This window comes from Alligator mississippiensis, chromosome 6, assembly GCF_030867095.1.
Source record: "Alligator mississippiensis isolate rAllMis1 chromosome 6, rAllMis1, whole genome shotgun sequence".
NCBI classification, from domain to species: domain Eukaryota; kingdom Metazoa; phylum Chordata; order Crocodylia; family Alligatoridae; genus Alligator; species Alligator mississippiensis.
In genome coordinates, this window is record NC_081829.1 from 100,305,707 (window position 1) to 100,321,899 (window position 16,193).

Genomic DNA, 16,193 nt, shown 5'->3' on the forward strand with positions numbered 1-16,193 from the left:
GGGGAGCGGGGCACTGCGCATGCCTGCGAGGGCAGCGAGGGGGGAGGGGGAGGCGACCATGCGGGAGTGCGCCTGCGCGGGCGGCGGGGTGGCGCCTGCGCCCTAGGGGAGTCGGTGTGTTTACTAGCGCGTCGCGCATGCGCCGGTTGGGGGAGGGGCGGAGGGCGGCCGGCGTATCACTGCGCATGTGCAAAAGGAGGGGCATCAAAGAGCGGCTCGTCTTAGAGACAGCAGCCTTGACCCACTTCTGGGGCGACCCCTCGAGGCGTAGACCCCGCCCTGCCTGCCGCTGTGGCGGCGCGGCCTGCGCAGCTCTGCTCTTGTAAGCTAAGCAGGGCCATTGGCGGCCCGGCCCTGGGGGGGAGACCAGAACATACTGCGTAACGCAGGCCTTGTCTTTTTTTTCGGACCTAGACGTTCCCAGCGTCAATCCTAACCTGGCCAGGCCTGGCCCCATCCATTTCTCCTCCCGCGGAACCCCTCCATAGCGCTCATTGCCCCTGCTGCCCTTCTCCAGCTCTTCTAGACCCTCTTGGAGCTGCGGGGACCAGACCAGGGCACCGGGTTCAAGCCGCGGGCGTAGAAAAGGGTCCTTTTACCCCAGGTCCTGCAGCACTGAAGATGCAACCCAGGCATCATGGCGGGCACGGGGACCCCAGACCCCGGGGGCAGAGCTCGCTGCCGTCCCTCTTGGTGGCCGGGGTCCATGGTCTGTCTTTCATCCCCTCCTGGGCCCTGCACCGGTGCCCGATGCAGCAGGGCTGGTGCCTGCCAGACACCCCCCCCCCCGGGCCCTGCAGCAGGTGTGCACGGGTGGGTGCAACACGTGTGCACGCCCACTCCCCACAGTGCGGGCGTGCAAAACCCGCGTGTGCCCGCCCGGCGCACAGAGGCTCGGCAGCGCGGGGTGGTGCATAGCGACGTGACCGGAGTTTATTTGTGTTTCCAACCCCGCGTCCGCTCCCTCGGGATCGGTTTTATTATACAAAATATACAGAGTCCAAAACGCAAAGCGGCCGGAGGGGGGAGAGGGCGGGTGGCACCTGCCCCACGGCCGGGGCAGCGGCGCGGGGCGGGGGGCAGGGGCAAACCGACGCGCAACCCAGTGCCACCCCCGGGGCCCAGCACAGCAAGACAGCGTCCCATCCGGCCCCTGCCCGGGGGAGAGGGGACAGGGCTCCTCCTGCCCCCGGCACACGCTCACGGCACCAGCCCCGGCCCCAGACAGGGCAGTGGGGAAATAGCGGGGAGCGAGGGGCACCGGCAAGACTTGGGGGGTGCAGGCGGGGAGCCAGGGGCATCTTCAGGGAGCTCTGCCAAACCCAGGGCCGGTTCCAGCACCGCGAGGAGGACGAGGAGGAGGACCCCCCAACACCGCAAGCGGGGCTCCAGGCCGCCCCTTCCCCTGCTGGAAGCAGCTCAGGGCCCTGGTGGGGGCTGCAGCACCTGCCAACCCCGGAGCATCCAGGCACCCCCGGGGAGGCGCGCAGCCCACACCGCTCCCACGCTGGGGCCACCGGGCGCCTCTCCTGTGGGACGGGGCCTCCAGCTGACGCAGGGGGAGGGGGTCCCCAGCCCCCCCGAGGAGCGGGGCAGGCCGGGGGGTGCTCCCCACGCTGGCCGTGCCCCCAGGCCCTTCCCGGCGGGCGGCGGGGGGCAAGCAGGATCCGGACGGCGCTGGCAGGATCGGGCCGGGCGCTAGATGACGTTGTCGAAGAGCTGCATGGAGCGCATGATGTTCTCGTCCTGGGGGATGGAGGCGAGTCAGGCCAGGCCGGGCGGGCAACACCCCCAAGAAGGTGCCAGCCCCGGGCAGGGGAGCAGGGCAAGCGGGGGCGCTACCTTCTGGCAGGACTCGATGAACTCCTCGATGGTCACCACCCCGTCCTTGTTCCTGTCCATCTTCTGCAAGCAAAGGGGGTGTCGGGGCCTGGGGGTAGGGGCACAGCCCCCTGACCCCAGCCAGACCCCCCCAGGCTCTCGGGTGGCGGGGGCTGCGGGGCTGTGGGACCCCCGCTCACCTGGAAGAAGCTCTCAACGTGCTCGTGCGGGGCCTCCTCGCGCATGGCCGGGTACGTGCACTTGCCCATCATGTCGTAGATGGACTTCATGATGTCCAGCATCTCCTGCGGGCCCCGGGGGTCAGCCACGTCAGGCCCCCAGGGCCGGAGAGCGTCCCCCCAGGCCCTTCATGGGGGGTGGGGGATAGGGGTAGTGGGCAGGGGCCGACCCCGCTCCCCGCGCCCGGCCCACCTCCTTGGTGATGCAGCCGTCCTTGTTCAGGTCGTAGAGGTTGAAGGCCCAGCTCAGCCGGTCATCCACGCTGCCCCGCAGGATGATGGACAGGCCGGCCACGAAGTCCTGGGGGCAGAGGGCAGGGGTCGCAGGGCTGCCTGCGGCTGGGACCCCCACGACATGGGGCGGGACACCGGGGCAGAGCCCGGCTGGGCCCACCCTTCACCGCAGGGTCCGGCACTCTGGTCACCCCCAGCCCAGGCATCCGCCTGAGGCTCCCCACGCGGGCGCAGGTGGCTCCCCCTTGCACCTGCCGGGTCCCCGAGGCACGGGCCACCCCGGGCACGGGCTCACCTCGAAGCTGATGGAGCCGTCGTGGTCGGTGTCGAAGGCGTTGAAGAGGAAGGCGGCATAGGTGCTGGAGTCTGCGGGAGACGCGGCGTCGGGCACGGGCATCGGCCCCTTCCCGGCTGCCCAGCCCCGGGAGCCATGCCCGCCCCACCCGGCCCTGCCCTGCTATTATGCAAATGACCCCAAATCTGAAGCTGCCCGGCCCCAGGATACACCACCCCTCTCTCCTGCCCCTATGACTATGCAAATGCAATGTGCCAGTGACCCCCAAGCTGAAGCTGCCCGGCCCCACGTGCCACCGCCCCATCTCCTGCCCCTGCCCTGCGCTCATTAGTATGCAAATTATTATGCAAATACACCCCAACTCGAACGCTGCCTGGCCCCATGTGACACCCTGCCCTGCGCGTATTAATATGCAAATTACTTATGCAAATGACCCCAAATCTGAAGTTGCCTGGCCCCACGCGACACCCCACCCTGTCTCCTGCCCCAATTAATATGCAAATTCATTATGCATGACCCCCCAATCTGGGGCTGGCTGGCCCCACGACACCCGCCTTGCCCCTATTAGTATGCAAATGAGCTATGCAAATGAAGGTCCAAATCTGAAGCCGCACGCGCCCCCCCCGGCCCGGCCCGGCCCGCGAGCGCGCGGGTCTCACCGCCCTGCGGGAAGAACTGGGAGTAGATCTGCTTGAAGCTCTCCTCGGTGACGAGTCCGCTGGGGCACTCCTGGAGGAAGAGCACAGCCGCCATCAGCCCCGCCCCAGGCCTCGGTTTGCCCGGCTGGGCAGCGGGCGCACGGCGCTGCGCGCGGGCAGCACAGACTCACGTTCTTGAAGCCGCGGTACAGGACCTGCAGCTCCTTGCGCGAGAAGCGGGTCTGCTCCTGCAGCTGCTCCAGCCCCTCGGGCCGGTGGCACACGGTGGCCAGCTCCAGCTCATCCTCCACGCTGTCTGCGGGGGCAGGGGGGGCTCAGGCGGGCACTGCCCCCAGCCGGGCCCCACAGCCCCTCTCTGGGGCAGAGGACGAGCCCGGCCTTGACCCCGAGCCCGTCTGGGGGAGACGACGGCTCTGGGCCCCCTCCCGTGCCCAGACCGCCCGCCCCTCCACAGCCCCCCACCAGCACCCACACACCTCCACCCCCCCAGCCCCTACGAGACCCCCGGCACCAGCCCCACTGCCCTCCCAGCACCAACACGCCGTGCCCGAGCCCCCCGCCTGGGGCATTGCCCCGTCCCCCTCCCTCCCCGCACGGAGAGCCGGGGGGGCAGCAGGGTCTGGACCCCCGCGCCTGGCACCTGAGGCACAGCAAGGCCAGGTGGGCCCCGCGGGGGTGCTAATGCTCTGCAGGCAGAAGAAGGGGGGCAAGCCAGCTGGGTTCTCCGCCACCGACGTCCCGCACGGCCCCGGGCATGTCCCCCCGTCACACAGAGCCTGGCGCAGCCCCCGGGCAGAGCAGGGGAACCCGGGCACGGGGAGGGAAGGAGAAGCACTTGCTTTGGCTGAGGGAGGGGGTGGCCTGGGGCCGGCAGCAGGGCAGCAGCTTGAGGAACCGCTGCTTCAGCGCCTTCCGGGCCGGCCCGGGCACGGCGCCTGCAAGACAAGTCCCCGCGCACCGAGTGTCAGCGCCGCCCGCGCCCACGGGCTCCCCCGCCCAGCCCCGGGCAGGCTGCAGGGGTCGGGGTGCCCCCACGTCCCGGGCACGGGGCCCAGGCGCAGCGTGGAGCCTCGCGGCACACGTGGGAGAGGTGGGGAGCGGTCGGGGGGGGGGCCGCAGGGACTGGGTTCGAGATGGAAACGGGGCAAGGGACTGGCACCACCCCGCCACACTGGTGGTGCCCACTCCCAACCCATAGCCCCCACCCCCCGGTGCCCCTCACTCCCCACCCGCAGCCCCCATCCCCTCTAGTGCCCCTCACTCCTGACATGCAGCCCCTGAGCCCCCCATCCTTAGGACCCCAACACCCCCCACTCCAGTGGGCCTGGCTGGGCTGCAGCCCCCACCCCTGCCCTGCCCTGCCCTGCCCTGCCCTGCTCTGGGGGAGCCTCGAACCGGGGGCCCAGGCACGTGGCAGCTTTCAGGACACTGCAGAGCCCAGGCCAAGGGGCCGGAGAAGGCCGGGGGGGGGCGAGGGGAAAGCAGGCGGGGGGGGGGCCACGGGGAGCAGGAAGTACACAGCAGGAGGGGCTGGGGGGCTCCAGCACATGCAATGGGGGGGGCAGAAGCTTTGCTGTCCTGACTTGGTTCATGCTGCCCCCCCGGCTCAGAGGTCAGGGGTGCCCCACACGCCAGCCCCAGGACACGTATGCACACACGTGCACACACAGCCTGGTGCCCCAGCCCCCCCAGGGACCGCAGGGGCCCCACATGGCTCCATCCGGCCTCTTCCCAGCCCTGCTTGCAGCCCTCAGGACCCCCAGCACTCGCCCTGAGCCCCTTGGGCCCGGCTCCACCCCGCCACCGCCTCCCCAAGACGCCTCAAGCCCAGATCCCGCGACGGATGGATGGATGGACGGGCAGGCGGGGCCCAGCGCCACCACCCACGATCCAAGAGGCATACGGCTGCCCCGCTCATCAGCCCTACTTGAGGGACGGGGCTGCCCTGGCCCCCCAGGCCCGCCGGTGCCCCTCACTCCCGACCAACAGCCCCCGGCCCCCAAGGCAGCTCAGGGCAGCATCTGACCCAGGGAACGACCCCACTGGCCCCCCCGCAGCCCTGCCAGGCAGAGAGCTGGCATGGAGGGGGTTAGCAATCTCCAGTGGCCCCCCCCCCAAAGCAGGCGCTAATTGACCTGTCGATTCCAATATGTATCCCTGGCTCGATTACTTCCCCCCACCCCAGCCGGGCCCTGCTCGGCGCTGAATTATTGATAGGGCGCTGGAGGAGCTGCATTGATCGGGGCTGCGGCTCGCTGGGGCGGGCAGGGGGGGGGAGAGGCGGCAGAGATGCCCCACGTGCCAGGCTGCAACGTTCCCCCCCCAACCTGGGCAAACAGGTTGTGTCCACTTCACAGGTGGGCCAACTGAGGCACCAAGCATTGCCCCAGCCCCCCCAACCTGCCCCCTGGCCCCATGCTTCCCACTCCCATGGCCTCTGCCCAGCTGGAAGGGTCAAGTGATGCACCCAAGACCCTGCAGGGAGTCTGTGGCGGAGCATGGGGGGGGCAGCACTCTAGCCACTAGGCCACCCCCTCCCTGCACCCCAGCTGGGCTGGGGGAGGCGAGCATCTCAGGCCCAGCACCGGTGGAACAGGCGAGTATCGACCGGGCCGGCTGGGCTCCATTAGCCACACGGGCGGTGGCAGGTCGGGTTTCGCCCGTCTGGCAGCGCCACATTTGGCCCCTGGGGACCCGCTGAGCGGCTCCTCGTCTGGGCCCCGGTGCCAGCGCCTGGGAGGGGGCGCCGGGGAACAGCCCCTGGAGCTCAGATGGGGAAACCGAGGCACAGAGGGGCTGGGTCTCACCACCTGCACCCACAATGTCCCCTGCAGGCCCCTGGGGCCCTCTATCATGCTCCCCCCCCCTCCAGCTCACACTGAGACCCCCCCCCGGAATTCAGATGGGGAAACTGAGGCACGAGTGTGTGTGTGTGCGCGTGTGCGGGGGGGTTGACCTGTCCAAGGTCACTGCTGGAGCAGACAAGGACCCAGGACACACCCAGGGAGGCTGCGCTCTTCTCCCCAGCAGTGCCCTCCATGGGGGGAGGATGGACACAGGTGCCTCTTGCATGCCTCAGACTCCCCATCTGTGCAATGGGCACGTGGGGAAGCTCTGGGCTGTGCCATAGCACATAGGGGTGGGGGCTCTGCTCTCTGACTCGCAGCCCCCCCACCCCAATGCCGGGACGCCTGGGTCCTACCCTCTGCTCTGCCTCTGAGCCGCCGGCAGTGCCTCGGTTTCCCCCTGGAGCCGCCCCAGAGCAAGAGGCACCCCCGCCCCCAGGATGGGCCCTTCCCACCTGTCCTGGCAGGGACGGGGCATGGAACAGCACCCCCGCCCTGCCCTGTGCACACGCGTGCACACACACAGAGCACCCGCACCCCTTGCCCCAGCAATATACACGTCCCACACGTGCACACCCCCATGCCACACACACCTGTCCCACTTGCACACATCCTCTCCACGCCTGCACACCTGCAGCAGGGCCATGCCAGGCCGGTGGGGCAGGACGTCTCGGGCGGGATGCACACACACACACGCACGCACACTTGGAGCCCCGTGCCCCCTGGCTGTGCCAGCCCCAGAGCTGCGGGCGCCGGAGCCGCGGTACCTTCCAGCAGGACGACGGGCTCAAAGAGGCCAAACTGCTCGAGGACCTTGACGAAGAGCGCGAGGACGACCAGCACCGCCACCATCTCCAGCCCCTCCAGGTTCATGGTGGGTGCCACTCATGGCCCCGCTCCGGGGGGGGTCCCAGGCCAGCCCCGGCCCCCCCCCACGCCAGGGGTCGCGGTGCCGCCGGTGCCAGGGGCCGGAGCAGCCCGGGGCGTGCGAGCGCGGCGGCGCCCAGGCAGGACTGCGGGGGGGCTGCGGCGGGGCTGGGCTGGGGAACGGGGGGGGGACGGAGCCGGCCCTCCCCGACCAATGACACCACCTCCATCGATCTGCTCCACTGGTTGCCAAGGGAACGGGCCCAGGAGGCCGAGGAGCCGTGCGGGGGGGCGAGGGGCACGGGGGACCCCCCAGCAGCAGCCTGGAGGGAGCCCAGGGGTCCCCGAGCCCCGCTGGGGGTCACCTGGGCACCCAGCCCCCCGGGGACAGGCCTCCCCCTCCCACAGCAGGGAGCAGGGGCAAGGGCAGGGAGTGAGGGGCCTGCGGGGCGCCAGCGGGGCGCGGCTGCTCCCCCCATCCCCGCACCAGGCCCGGGGGGGCTTCCATGATCTAGTTCTGCCCAGGGGGAAATTGAGGCAAGGAAGGGGGCAGCCAGGAAGGACCCCAGGAGTCCAGGGCTTCGAGCCAAGCCCGGTGCTCTCCCCGCCAGGCCGTGGCACCCGAGACGGGCGAGGCCGACGGGCCCAGGGAGCGGCTGGGGGCAGCAGGGCCCTCACTCCCGCCCCGCAGCCCCCCTCAGCCCAGCCCCTCCAGCCACAGATCCTCGCTGCCACCCCTAGAGCACCCCCACGGGCCCACGTGGCACTGGGGGGGCGTCCAGGGGCTCGAGGGCCCCCACTCTCCCCAGCCCCTACACCCGGGTCTACCTTGCCCCAGCTGCCTCAGTTTCCCCACTGCCGCCCTGGCAGCTCCAGCATAGGAGGTGCAGAGGTTTTGCACCCAGAGCTGTCCCTGCGCCCTGCCCCAGGGGGGAAACTGAGGCACAGAAGGGGGAAGCCAGTCCCCGGGGGCCCTGGCGCGGCTGGGGAAGGAGCCCAGGAGCCCGGGGCCTCCAGCCAGGCCGGCAGCTGAGGCACAAGACGGCCCGGTGGGCTCAGGCGAGGCTCGGGGGGTGCGGGCTGGCGAGGGCAGAGCTCAGGAGACCAGAGGAGCCGGGCTGGCAGGTCCAGAGACCCCCCCAGCCAACCCCCGGGTGCGGGTCGGGAGTGAGGGGTGCCAGCAGGGCTGGGGGGCCGTAGGCCCACCCCTACCCTTACTCCAACTGGGGGGGTCGCACAGGGGCCCTGAACACAGTGCGATGGCACCCCTCCTGCCCGCCCCTCCCCACAGCACCCCCAGCCTGGCGCATCCACCCCAGCACGTGTTAACTCTGGAGACTAATGACGACCGCGGCGAGTTCTGCCTCGCCCCAAGGCCACCCCGACCTCTGCCACCCCCCACCTGGCGCCGGCACTGCCCCAGCTGCCCCCGTCGCCCTTCATCTGCCCCTTCCAAGCCCCGGCCCCCCAGCTCCCCCCGCCGCGCACACGCTATCGAGCTCGGATCTGGGTCGGGCCCAGGGAGGCCGGTACTGGAGGCCGCAGGCACGGGCAGAGGGGGCGGAGGGGCACGTTCCCATCCGCGACGGACATGTGGAGCAAGGGCAGGCCACCGAGAGGCCCCGGGCGAGTGCAGACCCCGTGCGTGTGCAAGGCCGCGCGTGTGCAAGGCCCTACCCTCGATGCCACTGATGATCTTGAAGCAGCGCGTGGTGAACCAGTAGGAGATGAGCAGCAGGATGACGATGAGCGCGGCGTAGAGCAGGCTGTCGTTGTGGGGCACCGGCCTGTCCATGGCCCCCGGCCCGGCCGCCGCCTGCCCCCCGCTCGGGCCGCGCGCGGGAGCCTGGGAGCGAGGCGGGCACCAGCTCCCCAACCAATTACCATCCTGCCAGCGTGTGCCGGCACCTATTAATAGCTGCCGGGGCCCGGGGGGCCGCCTGGCATGGGGGGCGGGGGAGCCGCGGGCCCCCAGCCAGGATGGGGCATCTGGGTCCCGGGGGCAGGTTGGAGCAGCCTCGAGGCTGCTCTAAACTGTGCAGGATGCCCAGCGGAGATGGGCGAGGCAGGGGTTGAGCACCACAGTGCCAGGAAGGGGAAGCTCGCAGCAGGTCCCATCCTGCTCCCCAGCTCTGGGAGGGGGGCAGGGAGCATGCGTCTGTGGCCCCCATACCGCCCCCATGCCAGGAAGCTCAGGGCTCCAGGCCGAGCGGCTCCGACCCCGCGCACGGAGCTGTACGCTGCACCGGGGGTGGGGGCTGGAAGGACGGGAGGCCACCCCCGCCTGCCGCAGCCCGGAGCGGGGCAGCGGTCCCAAGAAGGACCCGCCAGCCGGTCGGTAAAGCCAGCAGCACCGCGAGCCCCCCCGGCACGGGGCAGCCCTGGGGGGACCCTCCGGCAATCGGCACAAGAGCCTAGGATGCCCAGCGCCCCGGGTCGCGGGCGTGACCTTGGCACGGGGCTGACTGATCGGGTGCCCGCACTGGGCCCCATCCATTAGAGAGATAAATTTAGGCCAGCGCCGAGCCCCCCCGCGCAGAGCGGGTTATTAATCAGCGCGCGAAGAGCCGGCCAGGCGCTATTTTGGGGCGGTGAAGTCACCGCTGCGCTGGGTAATGGAAGGCGAGGCTCTTGCCCCGGGGCCGCATCCTGCTAACGCCCGCACTGGGCAGGGCCCGGACCCGCAGCCACCCGCGGGCGACCAAACCGGAGCCTGGGGGTGCCGAGAAAGCCCCAGCGCCCTGAGTCACGGGATGAGGAGACCCCCGTGCTTTCCCCACCTCCTCTGTGGCCCCCAGCCCTGCCCGCCGGGAGACCTGGGGTGGTGCCTACCTGGGGAGAGGGTCCCGGTGAGGAAGCGGTACAAGCCACGCACGGCCCGGCCCAGCTGCCTCTTGCAGCGTGGCCGGCAGGGGTCCAGGGCACCGGGGCAGGACCCCGTGGCCCCCCAGGAGCTCAGGGCACGGCCCAGGTGCCTGCTGGGCACCGGCATCTTCCTCCTCCTCCGGAGCCAAAGGTCCCCGGGCATCGGTGCGGGGCCAGGCCTGGCACTAGGAAGGCGTCTGTGCCCGCTGCAAGGGGCTGGAGGAGCCGGAGAGCACGCGCGAGGCCCTGGGCAGGCGGCTGCCAGGGGAGTGATGCCCGCCGAGACCCTGTGCCACCCCTCTCCGGTTGGCATGGCAACGCCTGGACCCACAGGTCCCACTGACCAATCAGGCGCTGCTGCCTCCCAGGCAGGAGGAACGATGCTGGGGCTGGGCTGGGTGGATGGGGGGCACATGCCCCATATGGGTGCCAAGGGGCAGGGGTACAGAGCACCCTCCCGCCCCCCAGATGGGGGTCCTTGCCCCCCACCACCCCTGACATGCTCTTCCCAGGCAGCATCACCTAAGGGGTGGGGGAGGCCCCCAGCGCCAGGGGCTGCAGCTCGGTAATCACGGCTGCTCGTTACAGGCAGTGCGGGGCAGGCACGGGGCGTCCTCCCGTCACCAGGGGCACGGACATGCCCAGCCCGAGGGCCCCGGGCTCGATGCCCCCGGTCTGGCCTGGCACGCTCCGGGCCACGGCTGGCACACGTGTGCTTGGTATGTGCACACACGGAGGCAGCAGCGCCTCCTTTCGTGCATGTTCAAGGTGCCCCGGGGCGACGCGCCAGGAGCTGCGCTGTCCTGGAGTCACAGAGGCGGGTGCCCACGTGCCCTGGGGAGGCCGGCGGCATTTCGGGGACCTCCTGGCTCCCCTCCGAGCCATGGAAGGGAACAGCTGGCGCTGGGCCACAGCGCCCAGAGGCCACCGCCACGGGCACGTTAGAACCAGGGCTGAGCCTTCCCCCCTTACTGCCACGGGGCGTTGAGTCTGAAGCCTAAGGATGACAAGCGCTGGGGGGCGGCTCTCCTGCCCCACAGAGGGGATTCCCAGGTGCCCAAGGCCCGTGTAGGGCAGCAGGCTGGCCGGCGCTGCCCCCCAGGCAGGGCGAAGCAGGCACAGCCCCACCTGCCGCCACGCTCCAGAGGAATCTGAGCCGCGGAGCCGGGTGTCACCGCGCCGGGCGCTGTACATGTGCAACAGGGCATGGTCCTGACGCCATGGGGACTCCCGACACGGCCTGCCATGTGTGCCAAGGGCACACTCAGGCATCAGCCCTTGTTATGGGCAGCGCACAGCATTGCCCTGTGGGCGGTGGGCAGGCAGACCCCAGGCTTTCCCCCTGCCCAGCATGCTAGCATGGGTGGGGAGGGGGCACAGCCCCCCTGCAGCACCGCTCCAGCCTGCCGGTGCCCCCTGGCCCCAGCACCCCGGTACGGCTCCCGGGCAGTGCCCCGCTCCGGCCGGGCACAGACTCACCCCGTGGCCCCCGGGGGCAGCCGCTGCCTCCTCTTCCGCGGGTCCCCTGGGCAGCAGCATCCTCTGCTCAGCCCATGCCGAGGCCAAGGATGGGGCTGGGGCAACCTGCACCGCCTGCCCCCGGGCACAGAGCATCCCCCCGCCCCGGCCCCAGCCCCGCACTGCCAGGTCCTCCATCTCCCAGCCCCTTCCCCAGCATCCCTCGCTGCAGCCCAGCCCCCCCCCCCCTCCACGGGCGACTACAGCCCCCACGATGCCTTGCACGGGGGTGGAGCTCCGGGACAGGAGAGCGGTGGAGCCGGCTGCTGCCTGCCTCAGTTTCCCCACCTGGTGAAGGGGAAGCAGGGGTGGGGGGGACGGGACACAACTCATTCTCCTGCCTCCTGCTTGCTCATGTGCCCCAGACCCCAGCAGGAGCCCCCCAACCCCAACCCCAACCCCTCAATCTCTGCCAGCCCAAAGCCCTGGCACGGAGCTGGGTCCCCATGGAGCAGAGCCATGGGCACCGCGGACCCCCCTGCCAATGTGCCACAAAGCCCAGATGCTCCCTGGCCAGGGCAAACTGGGCTGCAGGAACTAAAGGAGAATCACCACCAGCAGGCAGCTGTATAGGGCCTAGGACACAGGGGCAGCTCGGACCCAGGCGGCCTGGCCCCCGGCTCTGGCAGCCTCAGCCGGGGGTCTCGGGCCGGGCCCGTGCCCTGGTGCCATCCAGCCTGGCGCTGGCACCTGGTGCCCTTGGCCCGAGCGGCCACACGAGGGAGCCCCAGCCCCGCAAAAAGCAGTGCAGGGTGAGCCGGGGACACGCGGGCCCTTCGCACACGCGTGTGCACTGGTGTGCACAGACCCCTGTTGCTGCCCCTGCCACGTGCAGCCTCGCAGCGCCTGCACGGGACGGGGGAGCTGGGGGGAGATCTCAGCCCAGACCAGCGCCCGGGCCCCGCCGGCTGAGCACGGCGCACTCTCCACACCCACGCCAAGGGACCCGTCCTGCCCCAGATCCAGCCCCACACACAGGCCCCCCCCCAGACGGGGCCAGGCAGGGACCATGCGGCTGCCTCTGGGGAGGATCCAAGCTGCAGGCCGACGGACGGCCAACAGGAACAGGGGCAGAACTGGAGGGAACTCGCCGCAGGCTCCGGGGTGTGTTAACGAGGCCGGGGCACATGGGGTGACCTGTCCCCTCTCCACAAGGCGGGGGAAGCACTGATGGGGAAACTGAGGCACACACAGGGGAGGGGACTCTTGCAAGCCACACGAGGAAGTCCCGGCCCTGAGGCCACACCGGCTTCTGCTGCCCACCACGGGCCCGGCAGGGGCAGGGGGCTGCCGTGACCTGGTGGAAGCACAGGGCCGAGGTGAGATCCCCTGGCACATGTACCCGATGCGCCCTCCCGCAGGGCACGTCCGGCTCTCGGGGCAAACCCGCTCTCCCAGCTCCGCTCGCTCCTGCTAATGCCCTCGTTAAAAGTGCATGAGAGAGAGGGGTGCCCGGGGCCAGCGGCGCTACCCGTGCCAGGGAGACATGGGCAAAAGCTCCCGGCGCCTGGTGCGAAGGACGCTGTATCGCCCCACCGCCGGCCTGGCCCGGGCACCAGGTCACCCCCAGGGGAGGTTGATTTGCATGCACACGTCCACACAGCGCCAACAAACATCCCCCCGCTATTGCACCAGGCCTGCAACACACCAGGGGCACGTGTGCACACGCACCAGGTAGAAAACACAGCCCCCCCCCTGCCAGTAGCACACGTGCACACATGTACACCCTTCCCCCTGCACACGCCAAGCAGGGACAATCCAGCCCTTCCCTCCACAGCTCATGTGTGCATGCACACACGTGTGCACCTGAACACGCTGCGTCCATGCCCCCCGCATCCCCACTGCGGCCCCCTCCATGCACACGCACTCCTGGGCCAGCCCAGCCACTGCACGGGGACCCAGGAGACCCCCGTGGTGATTAACTCCCGCTAATGAAGCGCTAATGGCTCGCTTTCCGCAGCAATTTAATTAAGCAGCAACACAGCTCGGCTCCTGGCTCCTCCTGCCCAGGTGCGGGTGTGATTAAGGCTGCCCGGCCGCCCCAGCTGTGGGGGGCTCGGGAGGCCCCCACCAGCCTGGCACGGGGCTGAGCCCTCGTGCCCAAAGCCCAGGGTCGCCGCGGACCTCCAGCCAGGACACGTCTGCGTGTGCAGCCACAGCAACCCCCACCCCCACGGCAGACTCCAAAGGAGCTAAAGGAGAATCACTACCAGGTCAGCAATATAGGGCCTATGGCATGCAGGAGGGCAGCTCCAGTTCCAACCAACAGAGGGCAGCATGTGCAGGTTCACTTAGAAACCCACTTTACAGTTGGGGAAAACTGAGGCCCAGAATGGCCAGCCTTTCCCCTCCTCCTTAAATCCTCTCACTCAAAGCCCAGGCCGCTTAGGGTCTGATCCCCGGCTCTTGTAAGACCCGGCTACAAGAAATTCACCCCAACAGCCAGAGCCAGACCAGGGGTGCCAGCCCCACCTCTCCTGACCAGGGTGGGGCTGGCTGCAAGTGTCACAGGCCCTATACACCAGCAGCTCAGGGGATTCCCAGACACCCTGCTCCCCCCACCGCAGAACGTAGCCCCCCGAGGTGCCCAGACCCACGGCCCGGTTTCCCCCGGAGGAAGCGCACAGGACACAGTAGCTAGATGGGGCATGTCTGGGGGCTGCGAGCTGCCCAGGCCCCCGGGCATCCTGTCCCAGCGCAGTGGGGCCAAGGCGTGTGCCGGCACCGGGCAGGGAGCTGCTGCAGCCGCTCGCTCCATTGCTGTCCGCTCACCTCAGGCCCATCCATCAGCGCTGCCAGCCTCTGCCCTCGCCCATACTCCCATGCCCGCACACGTGTGTGTACATGGGCACTCACACCCGTATGCCCCCCCTTGCAGCGCAGTGTATACTCACACGTGTGCATACACACCTGTGCATACACGAGTGCCCATACATGTGCACACACACCTGGGGGCACATGCGAGAAGGGCAACTACTGTAGTGCCTCGCATACAACACGCTTGCACTACGCCCAGAGCTGCGATTTTGGCAGGAAAAGGCTTCTCCTGAGCTGCCAGTCACCAAGCAGCGGCCCGGCAGCCAGGCAGCGGGGTCTGGGAGCTGCTCTTACCGTATTTCCCTGACTAGAACGTGCAGCTGCCCCTTTCCCGGCCCACCAGAGCTCCTTGTTCAGCACCAGAAGACAGCACCTGCCAGCGCTGGGGTGGCTTTTGCCGGTCTCCCACGACCCGCCTGGCATCGGGGAGAGTTAAACCCACCCAGGGAGCTCAGGAGGCAGCATGCCCCCCCTTGCCCCTGCTCGCACTGGGGACCCCAGTGGAAAGGAGCCCAGCCTGCATCTCCCCAGGCAGCTGCCGACAGCTGGACGCCCAGGTTGGCTCAGCTCCAGCCCAGCCACTTCCCCTAATGAATCCGCCGCTAACGAGAGGAGCCAACTGGGGGGTTTGGGAGCCGCTCACCCAAGGGACGTCTCCTCCTGCCTCCTTCGCAACGCCCCTCTGCGGCCCCCTCCCCAAGCCCCCAAAGGGGGCATCCTGGAGGAGCCCTGGGCTGGACGGGGACCAGGGCCTGGGGCTGCGAGGGGCTGGAGGCTGCAGCCCGAGCACAGCCAGGCCTCCAGGCCGGGGTCTCTGGAGGCCAGGGGGGTCCTATCAGCCCCCCCCCCCAGCAAAGTCCTGGAGCCTGTGACATGTGCACGAGTGCAGCCACAGGAGGGACCAGCACAGGCCCCAGAGCCCCCGGGACAGAGCCGGACACCTGGAGACAGGAAGCATCAGCCTCAAACCTCCCGGGCACTGCCAGCCCCAGCCCCCCCACGCTGCCCTGAACCCCCTTTGTTTGGAGCAAGCCAGGACAGCAAAGCGGGCGCGGGGAGGGGGGAAACACGGTGCAGGGCATGGGAGGGGGGGGGCAGGGAGGCCACCCCCACCGGGGCAGGGAAGGACCCAGTCTGCCCTGGAGGAGCAGGGCCCGTGCCCAGCTGGGGTGGGGTTTTGCACCCCGCAAGGCTGGGGGGAGCTGGGCAGCCTGGGACGGGACCACGCGCCCTGAGCGGGGCATTAGCTTCCCACGGGGACCCAGGAGGATGCCGGGGGAGGGGGGGGTTAGGGGAGGGTTGCAGGGTCCCAAGGGTACAGGGGTGGAGACACCCACTTAGGGGAGCATGGTGGGGGGCTCACAACCTGGAGCCACCGGCCCCCCAGCGTGGTCTGCAGCCCCCCGTGCAGGGGGAGAGCCAGCCCCAGGGCAATTTGCAGGGGGGGCATTGGCTGCAGCTGATCCAGCCGGCGCCCCCACCCCCAGGAGGCAGCAGCAGGGCATGTGGGGCCCGATGCCACTTGCACATACAAGCATACACACCCTGCACCATGTGCACACACAGCCTGGGTGGGAACACGCACATGCACGCCTCCAGCATGCCACGATGCACACGCACCACTGAGCCCAGCACCCCACCACACACACACGGTGTCATATGCACACACAACTGCCTCCAGGGGAATGTGCACACGCACACCTCCAACACCGCATGATGCACAAGCACCACTGCGCCCAGTGCCCTGACACACATGCACACGCACACACAGGTGCACGTGGAGACCTGCTCCCCCAACACCAGCCGCATGAACACACACATGCCGTGTGAACACACTTCCAGCACCCCGTGATGAACAAACACCATGGCATGCAACACCCTGCCACACACACACACACGTGCGTGCGCGCCCCCCCCGCCAAGCACACGCACATACACCTGCACAATCACCGGTGGTACAAATGCACACGCATCACATCCACACACTTCTAGCTCCCCACAACGCACAAACACTGCATCATCCAAGCCTGCC

General features: G+C 69.5%; 2 protein-coding genes across 3 annotated transcripts; one reads left to right on the forward strand and one right to left on the reverse strand.

The window, feature by feature from the left end:
* Nucleotides 1-163: 163 nt before the first annotated feature.
* Nucleotides 164-1,702, forward strand: LOC132251232 (collagen alpha-1(III) chain-like). Its single transcript, XM_059730237.1, has 2 exons — nucleotides 164-322; nucleotides 415-1,702. The coding sequence occupies exon 2, from the start codon at nucleotides 638-640 to the stop codon at nucleotides 1,700-1,702; it is 1,065 nt and encodes a 354-aa protein (XP_059586220.1). The 5' UTR covers nucleotides 164-322; nucleotides 415-637.
* KCNIP2 (potassium voltage-gated channel interacting protein 2) lies at nucleotides 909-11,445 on the reverse strand. Of its 2 annotated transcripts, none has more exons than XM_059730239.1 (8): nucleotides 9,794-11,445; nucleotides 3,419-3,543; nucleotides 3,249-3,318; nucleotides 2,590-2,660; nucleotides 2,254-2,361; nucleotides 2,022-2,126; nucleotides 1,843-1,905; nucleotides 909-1,746 (listed from the first exon to the last, which is right to left on the reverse strand). In XM_059730239.1, exons 1-8 carry the CDS (start codon nucleotides 10,239-10,241, stop codon nucleotides 1,699-1,701), a joined length of 1,038 nt encoding a protein of 345 aa, XP_059586222.1. In that variant the 5' UTR covers nucleotides 10,242-11,445; the 3' UTR covers nucleotides 909-1,698. The 2 variants fall into 2 exon arrangements, with proteins under 2 accessions (XP_059586222.1, XP_059586221.1); XM_059730238.1 differs by lacking the exon at nucleotides 9,794-11,445 and adding an exon at nucleotides 6,862-8,238.
* Nucleotides 11,446-16,193: the final 4,748 nt, after the last annotated feature.